At 41.7% G+C, this 13005-nt stretch overlaps 1 protein-coding gene across 11 annotated transcripts; it reads left to right on the top strand.

Moving 5' to 3' along the window:
* The first annotated feature begins 396 nt into the window (after nucleotides 1-396).
* brsk1a (BR serine/threonine kinase 1a) lies at nucleotides 397-12829 on the top strand. Of its 11 annotated transcripts, XR_003296208.1 has the most exons (20): nucleotides 397-1625; nucleotides 1781-1875; nucleotides 2114-2199; nucleotides 2607-2747; nucleotides 2942-3058; nucleotides 3291-3324; nucleotides 3746-3814; nucleotides 3978-4124; nucleotides 4388-4419; nucleotides 4556-4720; nucleotides 5668-5765; nucleotides 6519-6672; nucleotides 6802-6862; nucleotides 7891-8521; nucleotides 8704-8752; nucleotides 8872-8995; nucleotides 9325-9535; nucleotides 9871-9960; nucleotides 10172-11081; nucleotides 11642-12829. XR_003296208.1 is itself a non-coding variant. In XM_026316132.1 (19 exons), exons 1-19 carry the CDS (start codon nucleotides 1541-1543, stop codon nucleotides 10381-10383), a joined length of 2586 nt encoding a protein of 861 aa, XP_026171917.1. In that variant the 5' UTR covers nucleotides 397-1540; the 3' UTR covers nucleotides 10384-12828. The 11 variants fall into 11 exon arrangements, 10 of the variants coding, with proteins under 10 accessions (XP_026171917.1, XP_026171910.1, XP_026171915.1 ...); XM_026316132.1 differs by having other exon boundaries at nucleotides 6522-6672; nucleotides 10184-12828; XM_026316125.1 differs by having other exon boundaries at nucleotides 10184-12828.
* The last annotated feature ends 176 nt before the right edge of the window (nucleotides 12830-13005 follow it).

Here is a 13005-nt window from a genome sequence, read left to right as displayed (position 1 = left end):
ACCTAATGCTATTTTATCAGATTCATTTGAGCAGATCTTAATTCAAAAACTACATGGCATTAATTTGCCTGAAATACACCTCGTGATACAGCTCCAAATTTTCCACCTGATATCAGATCGACGTGAAAACAAAGTACCACCTATGGGTCACCGTGCCAAAGCACCCAGGCATCTCCCAACGCGCAGCGTCTCCCCCAGCTGCCTCCGGGGATGCTTACAAATGTCTGTCATGATAACAGAGAGAGTCGGGTGTCCGCTGCAGCCCACGGTGCGGCCGCTGCTGAGGTGAATGCGGAGATAAGCAGGAGGGCGATCAGGAGGAGGAGGAGGAGGAGGAGGAGAGAGGATGGAGAGGGAGTGGGACCCGGATGCTGATGCGAGTGAGGCGAAGGAAGGAAGAGCGGAGAGAAAATATCGATTTACGGCAAGAAAACCTAAGTGAGGATAATACACGGGGCCTTTACCCTGGGTGAACTATAACCAGAAGTGAGGAGGGGAATAACTGCGGGTCTGTCTGCGGACATCTGTGTTTTTTTTTTTTTTTCACCTGTGCATCCGCCGGTGAGGGAGGAGGACACGCCAGAGGAGAGAGGAGAAGATGCTGTGATCCGCTACTTGCAGGGATGTCGAGAGGGAGAGATAGAGGCACAGGGAGGGGGAGGTCTACGCTACGCTAAAGATGGTTGTTTTGCGAGGAACACGCGTTTTAAGTCGAAATATTGTGAGCATGCGGCGGCCGTCCGATGAATCTTACCGTTTGGCGACGCCGGGAAACTTCAGGAGGCGTCGGTTTCTTTGACAGGCGGCGCGGCCGTTGGTCGAGGCGTTGAAGCTAAAGCTAGCCTCGCTGCTGTGTGTAGCATGTTGCTGCTCCTGAAAAACAGGCCTGACACTGAATAAAACTCAGTCAATGCTCTCTGCTAACCTCTCGGACGTTTTGTTGGTAGACTCAACCAGCGAATGGCATAAATGTTTGCAGCAGACGTCCAAAAACCGCTTGTTTTAAGGCCACAACGTTAACGTTACTCTGCGATAGTTTCCCTATTAACCATCATCTATAATAACATACATATAACTAGGTGGTATTTATACAAATAAGCTAATGTACAGAGGCAAAACCCATTAGTTTGCCTACTTTATCATGTTTATCTTTAAGGTCGTTGTCGCTGTTTAACGTATAAAACACTCCTTACAGTAACTTACAGTCATTTCAGTTTCTCTGCTATAAGCTACCAACTAGCAAGCTGTTTACCGTGCTTCAGGACAAACTGGCAAAAAAATATTTAGCTAAGTTATTAAACTTATTTAGAAGAGGAATGACTCTTTGTCATCTATGTGTTGTAGATATGTTGCATTTTGTTGTTTATTTGGTTGTTCACCCAGTAACTTCAGAGTAGCAGTGTTATCACTGGAATAAAAGGTAGTCCTCCTCCTAAGTTGAACATTAACATTACCTTGTAACTTCTGTAAAAGCTGTATAATATCACAGTAATTGCAATAATCGTAGTGCAGTAGTGTATTAGTCTCCAGTAAGAGCAGTATGAGTAAGGAACTATCTCTGAGTCAGTCAGCTCAATATGTTGGGCCCTATCGACTGGAAAAAACACTGGGGAAGGGACAGACAGGTGAGTACACTAACCTGTAATGATGGCAATGATGAAAGTTTTTTTTTTTTTGATATGCAGGAATGGGTTTAAAACTGTTGTTTTATGTAGAATAATGTGCAGTCTTTCTGTCTGCCCCGTCTTTTATTTTTTTCCTCTTGCATTCTGTTTGCTAGGACTGGTCAAGCTGGGGATCCACTGTATTACGGGTCAGAAGGTAGCGATCAAAATAGTCAACAGAGAGAAGCTGTCTGAGTCAGTTCTGATGAAGGTAGAGTATGACGCGGTTCAGGTTGTTGCTCAGAGTGAGGAGAATAATGCTAATTTTATATAAAGCTGGTGCGATGTGGCATGCATATATGCTCTATATTTAACATCTGCGTTAGTTCATTAATTAACATGAGTTCTGTTGCTTCAGAGATGACACTGACAGGCTTGTGTGCAATGCTTTAGCATCTTCATCTGTTCCTGTCTCTTTGTATTTATATCTGTCTCTTCTCTCTAACCAGGTTGAGAGGGAGATTGCCATTCTGAAACTGATTGAGCATCCGCATGTGTTAAAGCTGTATGATGTTTATGAGAATAACAAATATCTGTGAGTTTCCTCTGCATTCAGAAGAGCTTCACAATTGCAGTCTGCATGCTTTTTTTCCTGAATAGTGAACCTTTGCTTTAAGAACTATAATAATGTGTTTCCATTAATCTAATTCACACTTTTCCTTCATGTCTTACAATTATTCTGAAAGCTTTTGGTTGAGCTCGAATGTTTTAACACTGTTGTAAAACCGCTGTTTGAGTAGACAGGCAGGTTGGCTTAAAGTGAGTATAGAAAAAAAAAGAAAAATTATAATTACAAATCAATACTGCAGTTGTAGAATCCCACATTATAAATTGATGGTATCTTAACAGTTTAAGAGTGTCTGAGGTTAAAGTTATTTCTTGCCATCTTCGTATGTCCTTGAGATTAAAGTTTCAAATCACAGTTTTCCTCTGTGTCAACAGGTATCTGGTTTTGGAGCATGTGTCAGGAGGAGAGCTGTTTGACTACCTGGTAAAGAAGGGCCGACTGACTCCTAAAGAGGCCAGGAAGTTCTTCAGGCAAATCATCTCTGCTTTGGATTTCTGCCACAGTCATTCCATCTGGTCAGTGTTTGTTGGTCTGGGTCATGTTTGGTGATGGTGTAATGTTTCAAGCCCTGATTATTCTTAAAATTCTTCTACACAAATAGTGTTTAACGTAATGAATGAGTGGAAAAACGTATGAATCTATTAAATCTACTTTTGTCAAACCCATGCAGTCATAGCTGAGACCAATAGTTTGTGTTGTGCTTGTGCAGTCACAGAGACTTAAAGCCTGAAAACTTGCTCCTGGATGAAAAGAACAACATCCGTATCGCTGACTTTGGCATGGCCTCCCTGCAGGTGGGAGACAGTCTGTTAGAGACCAGCTGTGGGTGAGTGTTGACTTAGTTTGTGTTTGTGTGTTCATGAATGTCTGCATGCATAAAAAGGATCGTAGTTTCTATTTCAGGAACTCGCAGTGTAATTCTATGCATTTTGCATAATATATTCCACACAGGTTATCAAATAAGCAAAATATAAATATACTTATATGTATAACTTACATATAATGGCAATAAAGTCTCATTCTAAAGACACTGCATTAACACATCCCTTTCATTTCAGATCACCACATTATGCTTGCCCTGAAGTTATACGGGTATGAGTCCTTCTCTTGCACAATGTCCTCCTCAGATGGTACCTGTTATAAAAATGGAGATTAATGTCAGTAAATCATTAATTAAGAAGCAAATACATAATTCAGATCATCATAAGCTTAACAAAAAGACATAAGTAATTGTTTCAAAGTCTGTCATTTGAGTTGTTTTTAAGAAGGCTTAGTAGGATTGATTCTTGAGAGCACTCCGCATACAAGATTATCCACTTCTATTAATGAAAAGATTCAATGTGATGGATTGAAATGGATAATAGTTTCTTTTGACAGCTTTTCTTTGAAAGACATTATATCATTTTGGATAAGTCTATAGTCCACTGAAATGATCTCAGTGAATGAAATCAATTAATTCGTATTTTCATATAGTCAGTGGTGCCTGGACTCATTGTGATACTGTCTTTGTCAGGGGGAGAAATATGATGGGCGGAGAGCAGATGTGTGGAGCTGCGGGGTCATACTATTTGCTCTTCTGGTGGTAAGTATTTTACTCCTGTTTTCACAATATAGTTTGATCCCTTTATAAAACTCCTCTTATGTGCTTGCAGGTTTTGTGTGCTTCTCCCTTTTTGCCTAGCTAATTTTAGCCAATCATTTTTTTCTGTCCTCCTCATTCTTCCTTCTCTTTTTTTCTTTTACAGGGTGCCCTGCCTTTTGACCATGACAATTTACGCCAGCTCCTGGAGAAGGTGAAGAGCGGGGTGTTCCACATGCCCCACTTCATCCCCCCGGACTGCCAGTCTCTACTCAAGGGCATGATTGAGGTCAACCCTGAAAAGAGGCTCACGGTATGAGACTGTGCTCATGCACAGGGTGTTCAAAAGGGGCCTAAAGACCTGGAACCTATACAAGTCTTATATACAGATTGTAACTATAGATACTTTAGTCAGACTGGGGATCACAGTGTCAGCATTCACTGCCAGAATCAAATTTATAACTGGTTCAAAAACATTTCTCCAGCACACAAATTATTTCCTGGTATATTCTCAAATCATGGCTGTCAGCAGACTGTAGAAACTAATTGCTCTGTCTGCCGTGTCACCCTTCACAGCTAGAGGCTATCCAGAAACACACCTGGTATCTGTGAGTATACATTCAACTTCACATGCTTGACTGTTAAATTAAATGCTCATTTAAAGTGATATTGTGTAACACTTAATCATATACATTATATCTATGCCAATCATGTGTATTGTGTGGGTGTGTGTCTAACTCACAGGGGTGGTCGCAATGAGCCGTGTCCAGAGCAGCCTCCTCCTAGGCGAGTGTGTGTGAGGCGAATCTTGTCCCTGACTGAGCTGGACCCAGATGTTTTGGACAGCATGCACTCTCTAGGTTGCTTCAGAGACCGAGTCAAGCTCACACGTGACTTACAGTGTGAAGAGTAAGCGTTCTATATTATTATTATTACAGTGCCCATTTTTGCACTGAATTAGTAGAGAAATAGAAACACTTTTGCAACACAATGCAATGCTTTGGAACATGCAAGGAACATACAATTCTCTTACCAATAGTGGTCAGTTTGTGGTCAGGCTGTTGTGGGGCGACATTTAAAAAATTAATTATAGTGAAAGCATTTATACACTGGTCTAACAATACAATGTGTTGTGCACAAGGTTTACTTTATCCTAGTGTATGCTCAGTCATGTACTTACTGTGTTTCAACATCTGATTTTTATTGACCCCTGTGTATTGTGGAGAGATATTTTGAGCACTGTCTGGAAGCAGAAAAGGGATATGGATTCCTCTCAATCATGCCAGATGAAACTCCTGTTCTGAGTAAATATGACTAACTACCCATGGGGTTAAAGTAAGCAAAATGGTAGATAGACTGTAGCACTGTCCAAATTCAGGGACTAGATTCTCCAGAGGATAAGGCCTGTGACAATGCGCTTTCAAGTGCATCATAAAAAATGTCTCTTCTCATAAATATCAAAGTAATGGTGCAGTCAGGTGCTCCTTGTCAGCTTTACAGCAAAACAAAAGTATCAGGTTTTTCACAAGGAAGTGCTTTGAAAGACTTCAAGTGATACAATGGTTTGTGCTAAAAAAGTCTTTTGTTATGACGTAGCATAAATTTATGTTTTAGTGTAGAGTAGTGGATAAACATATCATCTGTTAAACACAGTGAACTGTTTTGTGCATATCTTCTAAAATATGAAATATATGTGTGTGTACGAATGCACGAATGCACTGTCTCTAAGAGAGAGCCAGTCTTGTGGGGTTACTGATCACTGTTCATATATTTTAGACTGACTTTTTAGTGTCATGCTGCAACTTTCTGCAGCATTCGTTCAAATGAGTTTATTTCATTCTCTGTGCTTGCGTCAGAGAAAACCAGGAGAAGATGATCTATTACCTACTGCTGGACAGGAAGGAGCGCTACCCCAGCTATGAGGATGAGGACTTACCTCCACGCAATGATGTAGGTCAGTCATTAGGGGGCAGGAGGCATCCACTCAAGGGAGGGAGCTACTTTTCTGTGCCTCAGTTTCTGAGAGTCAACTGTACCGCACAGTCCCTGAGTCTGGTGCCATGTACAGGTACTCATTACCTCTGCCAATCAATTTGAGATAATTTTAAATGATGTTTTAAACGGTACTTTACAGAATAAACAATATCAATGCATGGATGGATTTTAAACATTAAACATTTAGTTTCGGATGAAGTATTTTGCATTGATGGCTGTTACCCTAATAATAATTTTTTACGATGTTCAAACCAGACTTCACAGGACATCTGCAGCTTTTCTCTATGGGACAAAACTAGAAGAGGGACAGCCATTTTGCCAGTGAAAATGAAGCTAAGTTTATCACAGTCACAGATGGTGCAGTGGGTGAAAGGCCTGTGGAAAAAAAAATTTACTTTCAACATGATCGTACTGTTCAGCACTGCGAAAGAATATAAATGCATAGTGACAGAGGGACAACAAGGAGTGGGATGCTACAAGAAGACACAGCAACCTCTCTGTGTAATAGGGCTTATTAGAAATGTCTTTTAAGCAGCGGTTTAATAATTCCACTACCATTAGAATGAAACCATCTCTTTTAAAGAGGCCTTATTTATGGCAGTTATCCAAAGTATCATGTCATCTTGTTGAAAACGCAGCTTTAATGTAGCATTTAAACCATTAAAATTGATTTTGATAAACCCTGTAGTAAATTTCTGGAGGTGTCCCTCAGCAGACCCTCCTCGAAAGCGGGTTGACTCTCCTATGCTGACGCGTCATGGACGCTGCCGACCAGAGAGGAAAAGCCTGGAGGTGCTGAGTGTTACGGAACAGGGTTCTCCTACCCCACCGCGCAGGGCCCTGGACACAGCTGCACACAGCCAGAGGTACACCTTATGTTTACACCTATAAAGTACAAGCCAACTAATTAATACAGTAATGGGTTCAGTCTCACAAGGTTTCCTACTGATTCTATTCTGTCTTATGTCTTTTTAAATATTTGGTCTCTTTGTCAGGTCACGCTCAGTCAGTGGAGCCTCCACTGGTCTGTCCTCCAGCCCTCTCAGCAGTCCAAGGGTAAGGGCCTATTGGCCGCTTTTAATTGTAGACGCTGGTGTAGTTTGGACTACCTGCATCTTTGAACATGATCAATCAAACGTTTTAAAAGTTCATTTTGTATTATTTAAGTCCTTAACCTAGTAGTTTCATAGTTAAAACCCTAGTGCTCAGTTTGTGTGCTGAAGCGTTTTCTAAGAGGTAGAATCAACATGGTTCACATTTCCACTGTGGGCCAGAATGTGTATTCTTGAAATCTAGTCCATGCAGACTGTTGAGCGACAACAGCATTGTAAAGCAGTTGTGGTTTGAGCTTTTAAGGTATTGCTGACAGTAAGCTAGGACTGTGAAGTAATTCAGTATGGTCTGCTTTTTACCTTTATCAGCTAAGCATGGCTCATGTTTCTTATGACTAAAGATTAGTTGGATTAAGTCACTGATGACTCTATATATTTTTGCCATTGTTGCCCACCCCTGCTTTAAACTGCTTTAAAAATTCTACACACTTCACAGCCCCCTAAAATATCCATTTATCAACATCATCTTGGCATCAGTTGTTCAAATGAAATATCTCACCTAAAAGGTGGTTTGCAAAACATTTTTCTTCTGTTATCATATCACTTCTTGTCCTCACCATGCATGAAATTGACATTTGCACAAGTGTTTACAAAACTAACACTGAACTTTCAAATTAGACACATTTCTTTTGGTTTATGGGTCTAAATTCTAGATTAACCATATATTATATTATATATAGAAAATGTTTACTGACAGCACTCATAGTAAGTCTTTCACTGCCACTGTCCTCTGTCACTGCATACTTAATCCTGTCACTACCACTACCAACTGTCACCCACTCACATAAATGGCACATATGAAAGACTAAAGGAGCAAAAGATTTTACTGCATTTGACACTTTCACTACTCACTAGTTGCACTATTTTGTCATGAAGCATGATATTCATTTCCATCCTTTCTTCATTTTCCATCCCCTCTCTTTCTTGTTTTCCATCTCTCCCACCCCCCAACCCCACAAACCCACTCCCCAGTCCTATCAGAGCCCAGTCTTCACTTTCAGCCAATCAGACGTCACTTCTGCCACCGCTACCCCCCTCACAGTGGAGCCCAAACAGGGAAGCGCCACTACTCCTCGCTCAGCACGGGCTCATGACAAGCCCAACGCTCCCCCAAACCCAAAGACCCAGACCCTGCCCACCAAGGGACCTGCCGACCGACCCCATCTGCAGCCCATCAAATCCCTGCCTCTGCACAACCCATCTTCCCACTCACCCTCCCCTTCTCCGCTTCTGTCACCCATCCCCCGTTTCTTCTTCCCGTCGTCCTCTCTCCTAAAATCAGTGACTAAGAGCTTCTACCCAAACTCTGCCCACTCTGTGCCACAGGTCACTCCCCAGGGCTCTCCGTTGCCCACACCTTTGGGCACCCCTGTCCACCACCCACACCACCCTTCCTCCACCCCGCCCTCCTCTTCCTCGTCCTCATCCTCTTCGCGGGCAGAGGGAGGAGGAGGAGTGGGCTCGCTGTCGCTGACCCCACCCTCCAGCCCAGGAGGGGGAAGTGGCATGGCAGCCAGCAGCTCTGCCCACTGGAGGACTCGGCTAAATTCTTTCAAGAACAACCTGCTGGGCTCTCCTCGTTTTCATCGCCGTAAACTCCAAGGTAAGTTTATCCTAATATTCTGTTATATCGTGTACCAGTAGCTCCACAGGTATTGTACAACTAGACTTTAGTAGGTCATCAGTTTTCTCAGTTATACGTCGCTGTTATACCGCAGTTATATACCCACATACATATTTCTGGCCCGTGGATCAAACAGAAGCAAACCTTTTCATCTCTTTCAGTTCCTACATCAGAAGACATGTCCAGTCTAACACCAGAATCCAGCCCTGAGTAAGTGAAACTTCTTGAGAAAAATGATCGCTAAGGTATCTTGTTTTCTCGATATTAAGCTATGTGTTTTTATTCTCTGTGTATTTGCTCTTAATGTATATAATGTACCTGGCTACCAGGCTGGCTAAGAAGTCGTGGTTTGGGAACTTCATCGGCTTGGAGAAAGAGGAGCAGATCTTTGTGGTTATCAGAGACAAACCTCTGAGTTCTGTCAAAGCTGACATTGTCCACGCCTTTCTGTCTGTGAGTATACTATGTGGTCTGTCTTTCATGCCACGCACTATAACAGCTTGTGTGTAGACAGCATGGCTATCACTGGCAAAGCTTCAAGGAACTGACACGCACGCTCATACTTTATACACTTCATTTCTTTCATTGTTTCAGTTTTCTCTTTGTTTCAACCTGGCTCACTCGTGGCACGTTGATGACCATTTTGCTTTCACCAATGGCTCACTCTTTCTCTCTTCTCCTCACCCTCACCCTTTGTGTCCCTATGCTCACGTTGGCCCCCGTACCTCTCCCGCCTCGTAAGTCTGTCGGTCTCTCTGCTTCTTTGTCTCCCCACCACACAGATCCCATCACTCAGTCACAGCGTCCTCTCCCAGACCAGCTTCCGAGCCGAATACAAGTCCTCCGGAGGTCCCTCCGTCTTCCAGAAGCCCGTCAAGTTCCAGGTGGACATTGCCTTCTACGAGGGCGAGAGAGAGCGGGACAGAGAGAGGACCGAGAGAGAGGGCAGGAGGGAGACGGGAATCTACAGCGTGACGTTCACCCTCATATCAGGCAAGTGGAGCAAATATTTTACATCTTCAACTGGGAATTAAATTTAATTTAATCAATATTGATTTTAGTGTATTTGTGGTTGTACCTGCTTAGAACAGAAGTCCAACATTTTGGGAAATTCCTTTAATTGCTTTGATTGTTAATGTTTGTTTTGTTTTTTCTAAATTAAAAACAAATGTTCTTTTGGAAAATAGCATTTGCGAAAAGACAGCAAAATATAGTCTGGAAATAGTACAAGGGTGGTTTTAGTACTGAAAGGTGTTGTAGTGGCACAAATCTGATTTTCAGAACTGTATCTAGCCAACTAAAGTCTACACATCTTGGTGCATCTCCAGGTCCAAGTCGCAGGTTCAGACGAGTAGTGGAAACAATTCAAGCCCAGCTTCTCAGCTCCCATGATCAACCCATGGTGCAAGCCCTATCTGGTGAGACTGCTTACACACACTTGTGCACATACCAGAATGAGTGAGTCTGTGGCCGAGGACCTGAGAACTTGACTTGAGAGACAAAAATGCGATTTTTAGTCTCACCCCCTGACATTTATGATCACATCTGCAATTCATTAATTTCTGCTCTGGACAAATAGACACTGTGGTATGTATACCTGAAGAGTGACTTTCCTATTCTCCTCTCCTGATCCTTTCCCAGATGAGAAGAACGGCCGACCCCATGGGACCCCCACCCGGCAAAACTCGAGGCGCTCCGAGGGTGGGGGCGACAGGTGTGAGTGGGGAGACCGAGGAGACGGTGGAGGCATAGGAGGCAGCGGGGGAGTTCTGCAGCGCAGAGGCTCAGCGAAAGAGAGAACCCGACTGCTGTCCTCCAATGGAACCCAATCCCAACCGTAGGATAGAAAGTAACACCACACAGCAGGATGCCTGAGCAGCAGAAGACAGTATAACTTCATCTTCAAGCATCCCTGCAAGCAATGAGCTACTCCTATTCTTCCTTGATTATAGAAGGTGGTTGAACATAGCAAGGATTGATCCTTTTCCTCATCACATTTTTTTTCCAACTCAACATTCTCTTTATCTTTTGGATCACCAGGATTCCTACGCTTAAATGAGAAAGAGTTAAGGAATCACCCTTTAAATGAAAAAATATATGTGAATGAGCAGTTTGGTATCCATCATAGATACAGCTTCACATATCAAACTAGGAATTTTGAAGTGCTAATGTGCATGCCAGTTAGCAAATCAGCCTGCAAAAGGATGCTGACGTGATCAGACAGGCTAGTCAGCCATATCATTGTATTACAGTATCTGACACCAAAAAGAAATAACAGTCTTGTGATTGTTCTCAAGATTACTCTTAAAATTACCTACTGTGCTCATATCACTATTAAGCAACATGCAGTTACCAATACATACTGAATGAGGTATAGATGTATCTCAACTGATAAACCCTACAGAGTTAACAACCTGCTGCCACTTCAGTGAGAGGTGATGAGCTGAACAAAAGATCCTGATTTTCTCAGGAGAAGCTGCACATGCTGGGGTTCAACCAGTCTTCTCCTGAGGTAAAGAAAGCCAACAAAGTAAGCTAAGTAAGTGAATGTGAAAAAAATATTTTTTTTATTTAGTTGTGATTTATGTTTACATATTTCTTTACAGGATGTCAGTAGCACAGTGTTAGCAGTAAAGACAGTTACTGAAAACACTCCACAGTGTTGGAAAGGGGAGGGTGACCAGTTTGCATTTGTTTAAAGTTAAATGTTTTGATTCTTTTGTATTTTCTTTGTACTCTGATGATATGAAACAATGGCACCATGATTCCCACATTGGACCCCTGTTGCTCTGAAGAAAAGTATTTTTGATTTGAACAAAAATATGAACACTGCTATATGAAAAATACACTATGCGTGAATAGTCCCATGAACCTCATCACAGCTGTTTGTGCCCAGATTGAATGAGAAGAGCGTTCCCGGCCTGTGGATCAAAGCCACCTTTCTCATCCAGCTTGTCTCTTATTGCCATAGTATTCACATACTGACTCAGAACAGAATAAAACAAAGAAAAAAAAAACACAATGGAAATAAATTCATAAGTGGACATTTTCATAATGCCTGACTTAAAAGGCTTGCGATGTCAATTCTTTGTTGAATAGGACTTCAAAATGGGAAGCAAGCAAAGAGTCTCCTAACCCTACGCTCCTCACTTCAGTGTTCACCAACAAGCCAAGTAGTCCATCGCTGTACCCATGCTCATCACTGAGTCACACCATTCTGCAAGCAGACGTAGCAGCTCAGTCCCATTTCTCCTGTACTCTGTCAGACTAGTCGATGTTCATCAGTCTTCCATACGGCACAATATGCAACAGAAGTGCAGAATGTTTTCAGTCATACGCAGTGCTTCAGTTCTGTTTTAATTTTTTATATCTTTTGTGTTTATATATTTCCACTTTATTTTTTATTTATTTATGTTTATTTATGTATTTATTTGGTCATGTGGTTGCTTGTGTCATGTACTTGTTTACAAACTGAATTTAATACCAACACAATATATCAAGAGCTAAGTCAAGAAACCTGTTCTACTTCATTTCTCAATACCCACTCGTTTTTTGTGAACGCTTTTTACCAAGAGAAGGAATGACTGACAGCAGTACTAAAAAATTGCTCTTATTTCACTTCTCCGGTGATGTTTTTATCTCACATCTTTTATCATGCTTCGATAACTGGGATGTGTGTGTGGGATGGGCAGGTGATGGCTGATGAGAGTGAGCTGAAAACTTTGCAGCAGATGCATTTTGAGCTGATTATGCGCAGAGATTTTGACTGACCCAGGAACATTAACACAGCCAAACCCTAACAGACACACAATTTCCCCCACACACATTGAAAGCTTGCTAATTTGCTTCGTCTCTTGCTTTCATGCCTTGTCCCTCTGACCCCTCTGTCTGCCTCTTCACATGTTGTGTAGCCATCATCACAAGAAAAACTGTATGAAGTTGTTTGCCTCACTGTCTGTACACACTTTATGATTGCTCGCCATCATTAATTTAATCTTTCTCATCACCACATCACCTTCACTTTCATTGACCCAACTCTGGCTAAGATTGTAAACTATTCCTCATTCATAAGGGTCAGTAGAATAAGGTGTTTAAAAAAAGAAATGTCTGTATCATAATTTAAATATAAAAAGTGCACTATTATAACTATTGCCTGTGATTAAAAGAACAATTATGGTTGAATTGATGGTGAAAATAAAGAGAGATCCACCTTATTGTTATGGTTACAATAATAAATCCTAAATTCATGTGTGTGTGTATTTAGCCTCTGGGTAAAAATGTCTTTATTTTACATAGCTGGTGTTGCTACCCTGACAAAAACGCCACAGCATTAAATAGTTTTACCGTTGTTTGTGTTATTTGCTAGACCATCAAATAATATAATGACAAGGAACGTAACTAGTCGTCATTCTTAAACAAGATACATCAGAAGCTCACAGTAGCTTATACATTTGTACTTTTAG

The sequence above is a fragment of the Mastacembelus armatus genome, chromosome 19 (assembly GCF_900324485.2).
Source record: "Mastacembelus armatus chromosome 19, fMasArm1.2, whole genome shotgun sequence".
NCBI lineage: Eukaryota > Metazoa > Chordata > Actinopteri > Synbranchiformes > Mastacembelidae > Mastacembelus > Mastacembelus armatus.
Note: the sequence above shows the minus strand (reverse complement) of the source record. Positions and strands in the feature narration are given on the sequence as shown.

What these genes read in the sequence shown, in the direction of transcription:
- brsk1a (XM_026316123.1), top strand. Translation starts at nt 1,541, where the DNA reads ATGAGTAAGGAACTATCTCTGAGTCAGTCAGCTCAATATGTTGGGCCC. An exon ending in ACCTCCACGCAATGATGTAG is followed by an intron (nt 5,766 to 6,518) that starts GTCAGTCATTAG and finishes GGTGTCCCTCAG; the next exon opens with CAGACCCTCCTCGAAAGCGG. An exon ending in TCATCGCCGTAAACTCCAAG is followed by an intron (nt 8,522 to 8,703) that starts GTAAGTTTATCC and finishes CATCTCTTTCAG; the next exon opens with TTCCTACATCAGAAGACATG.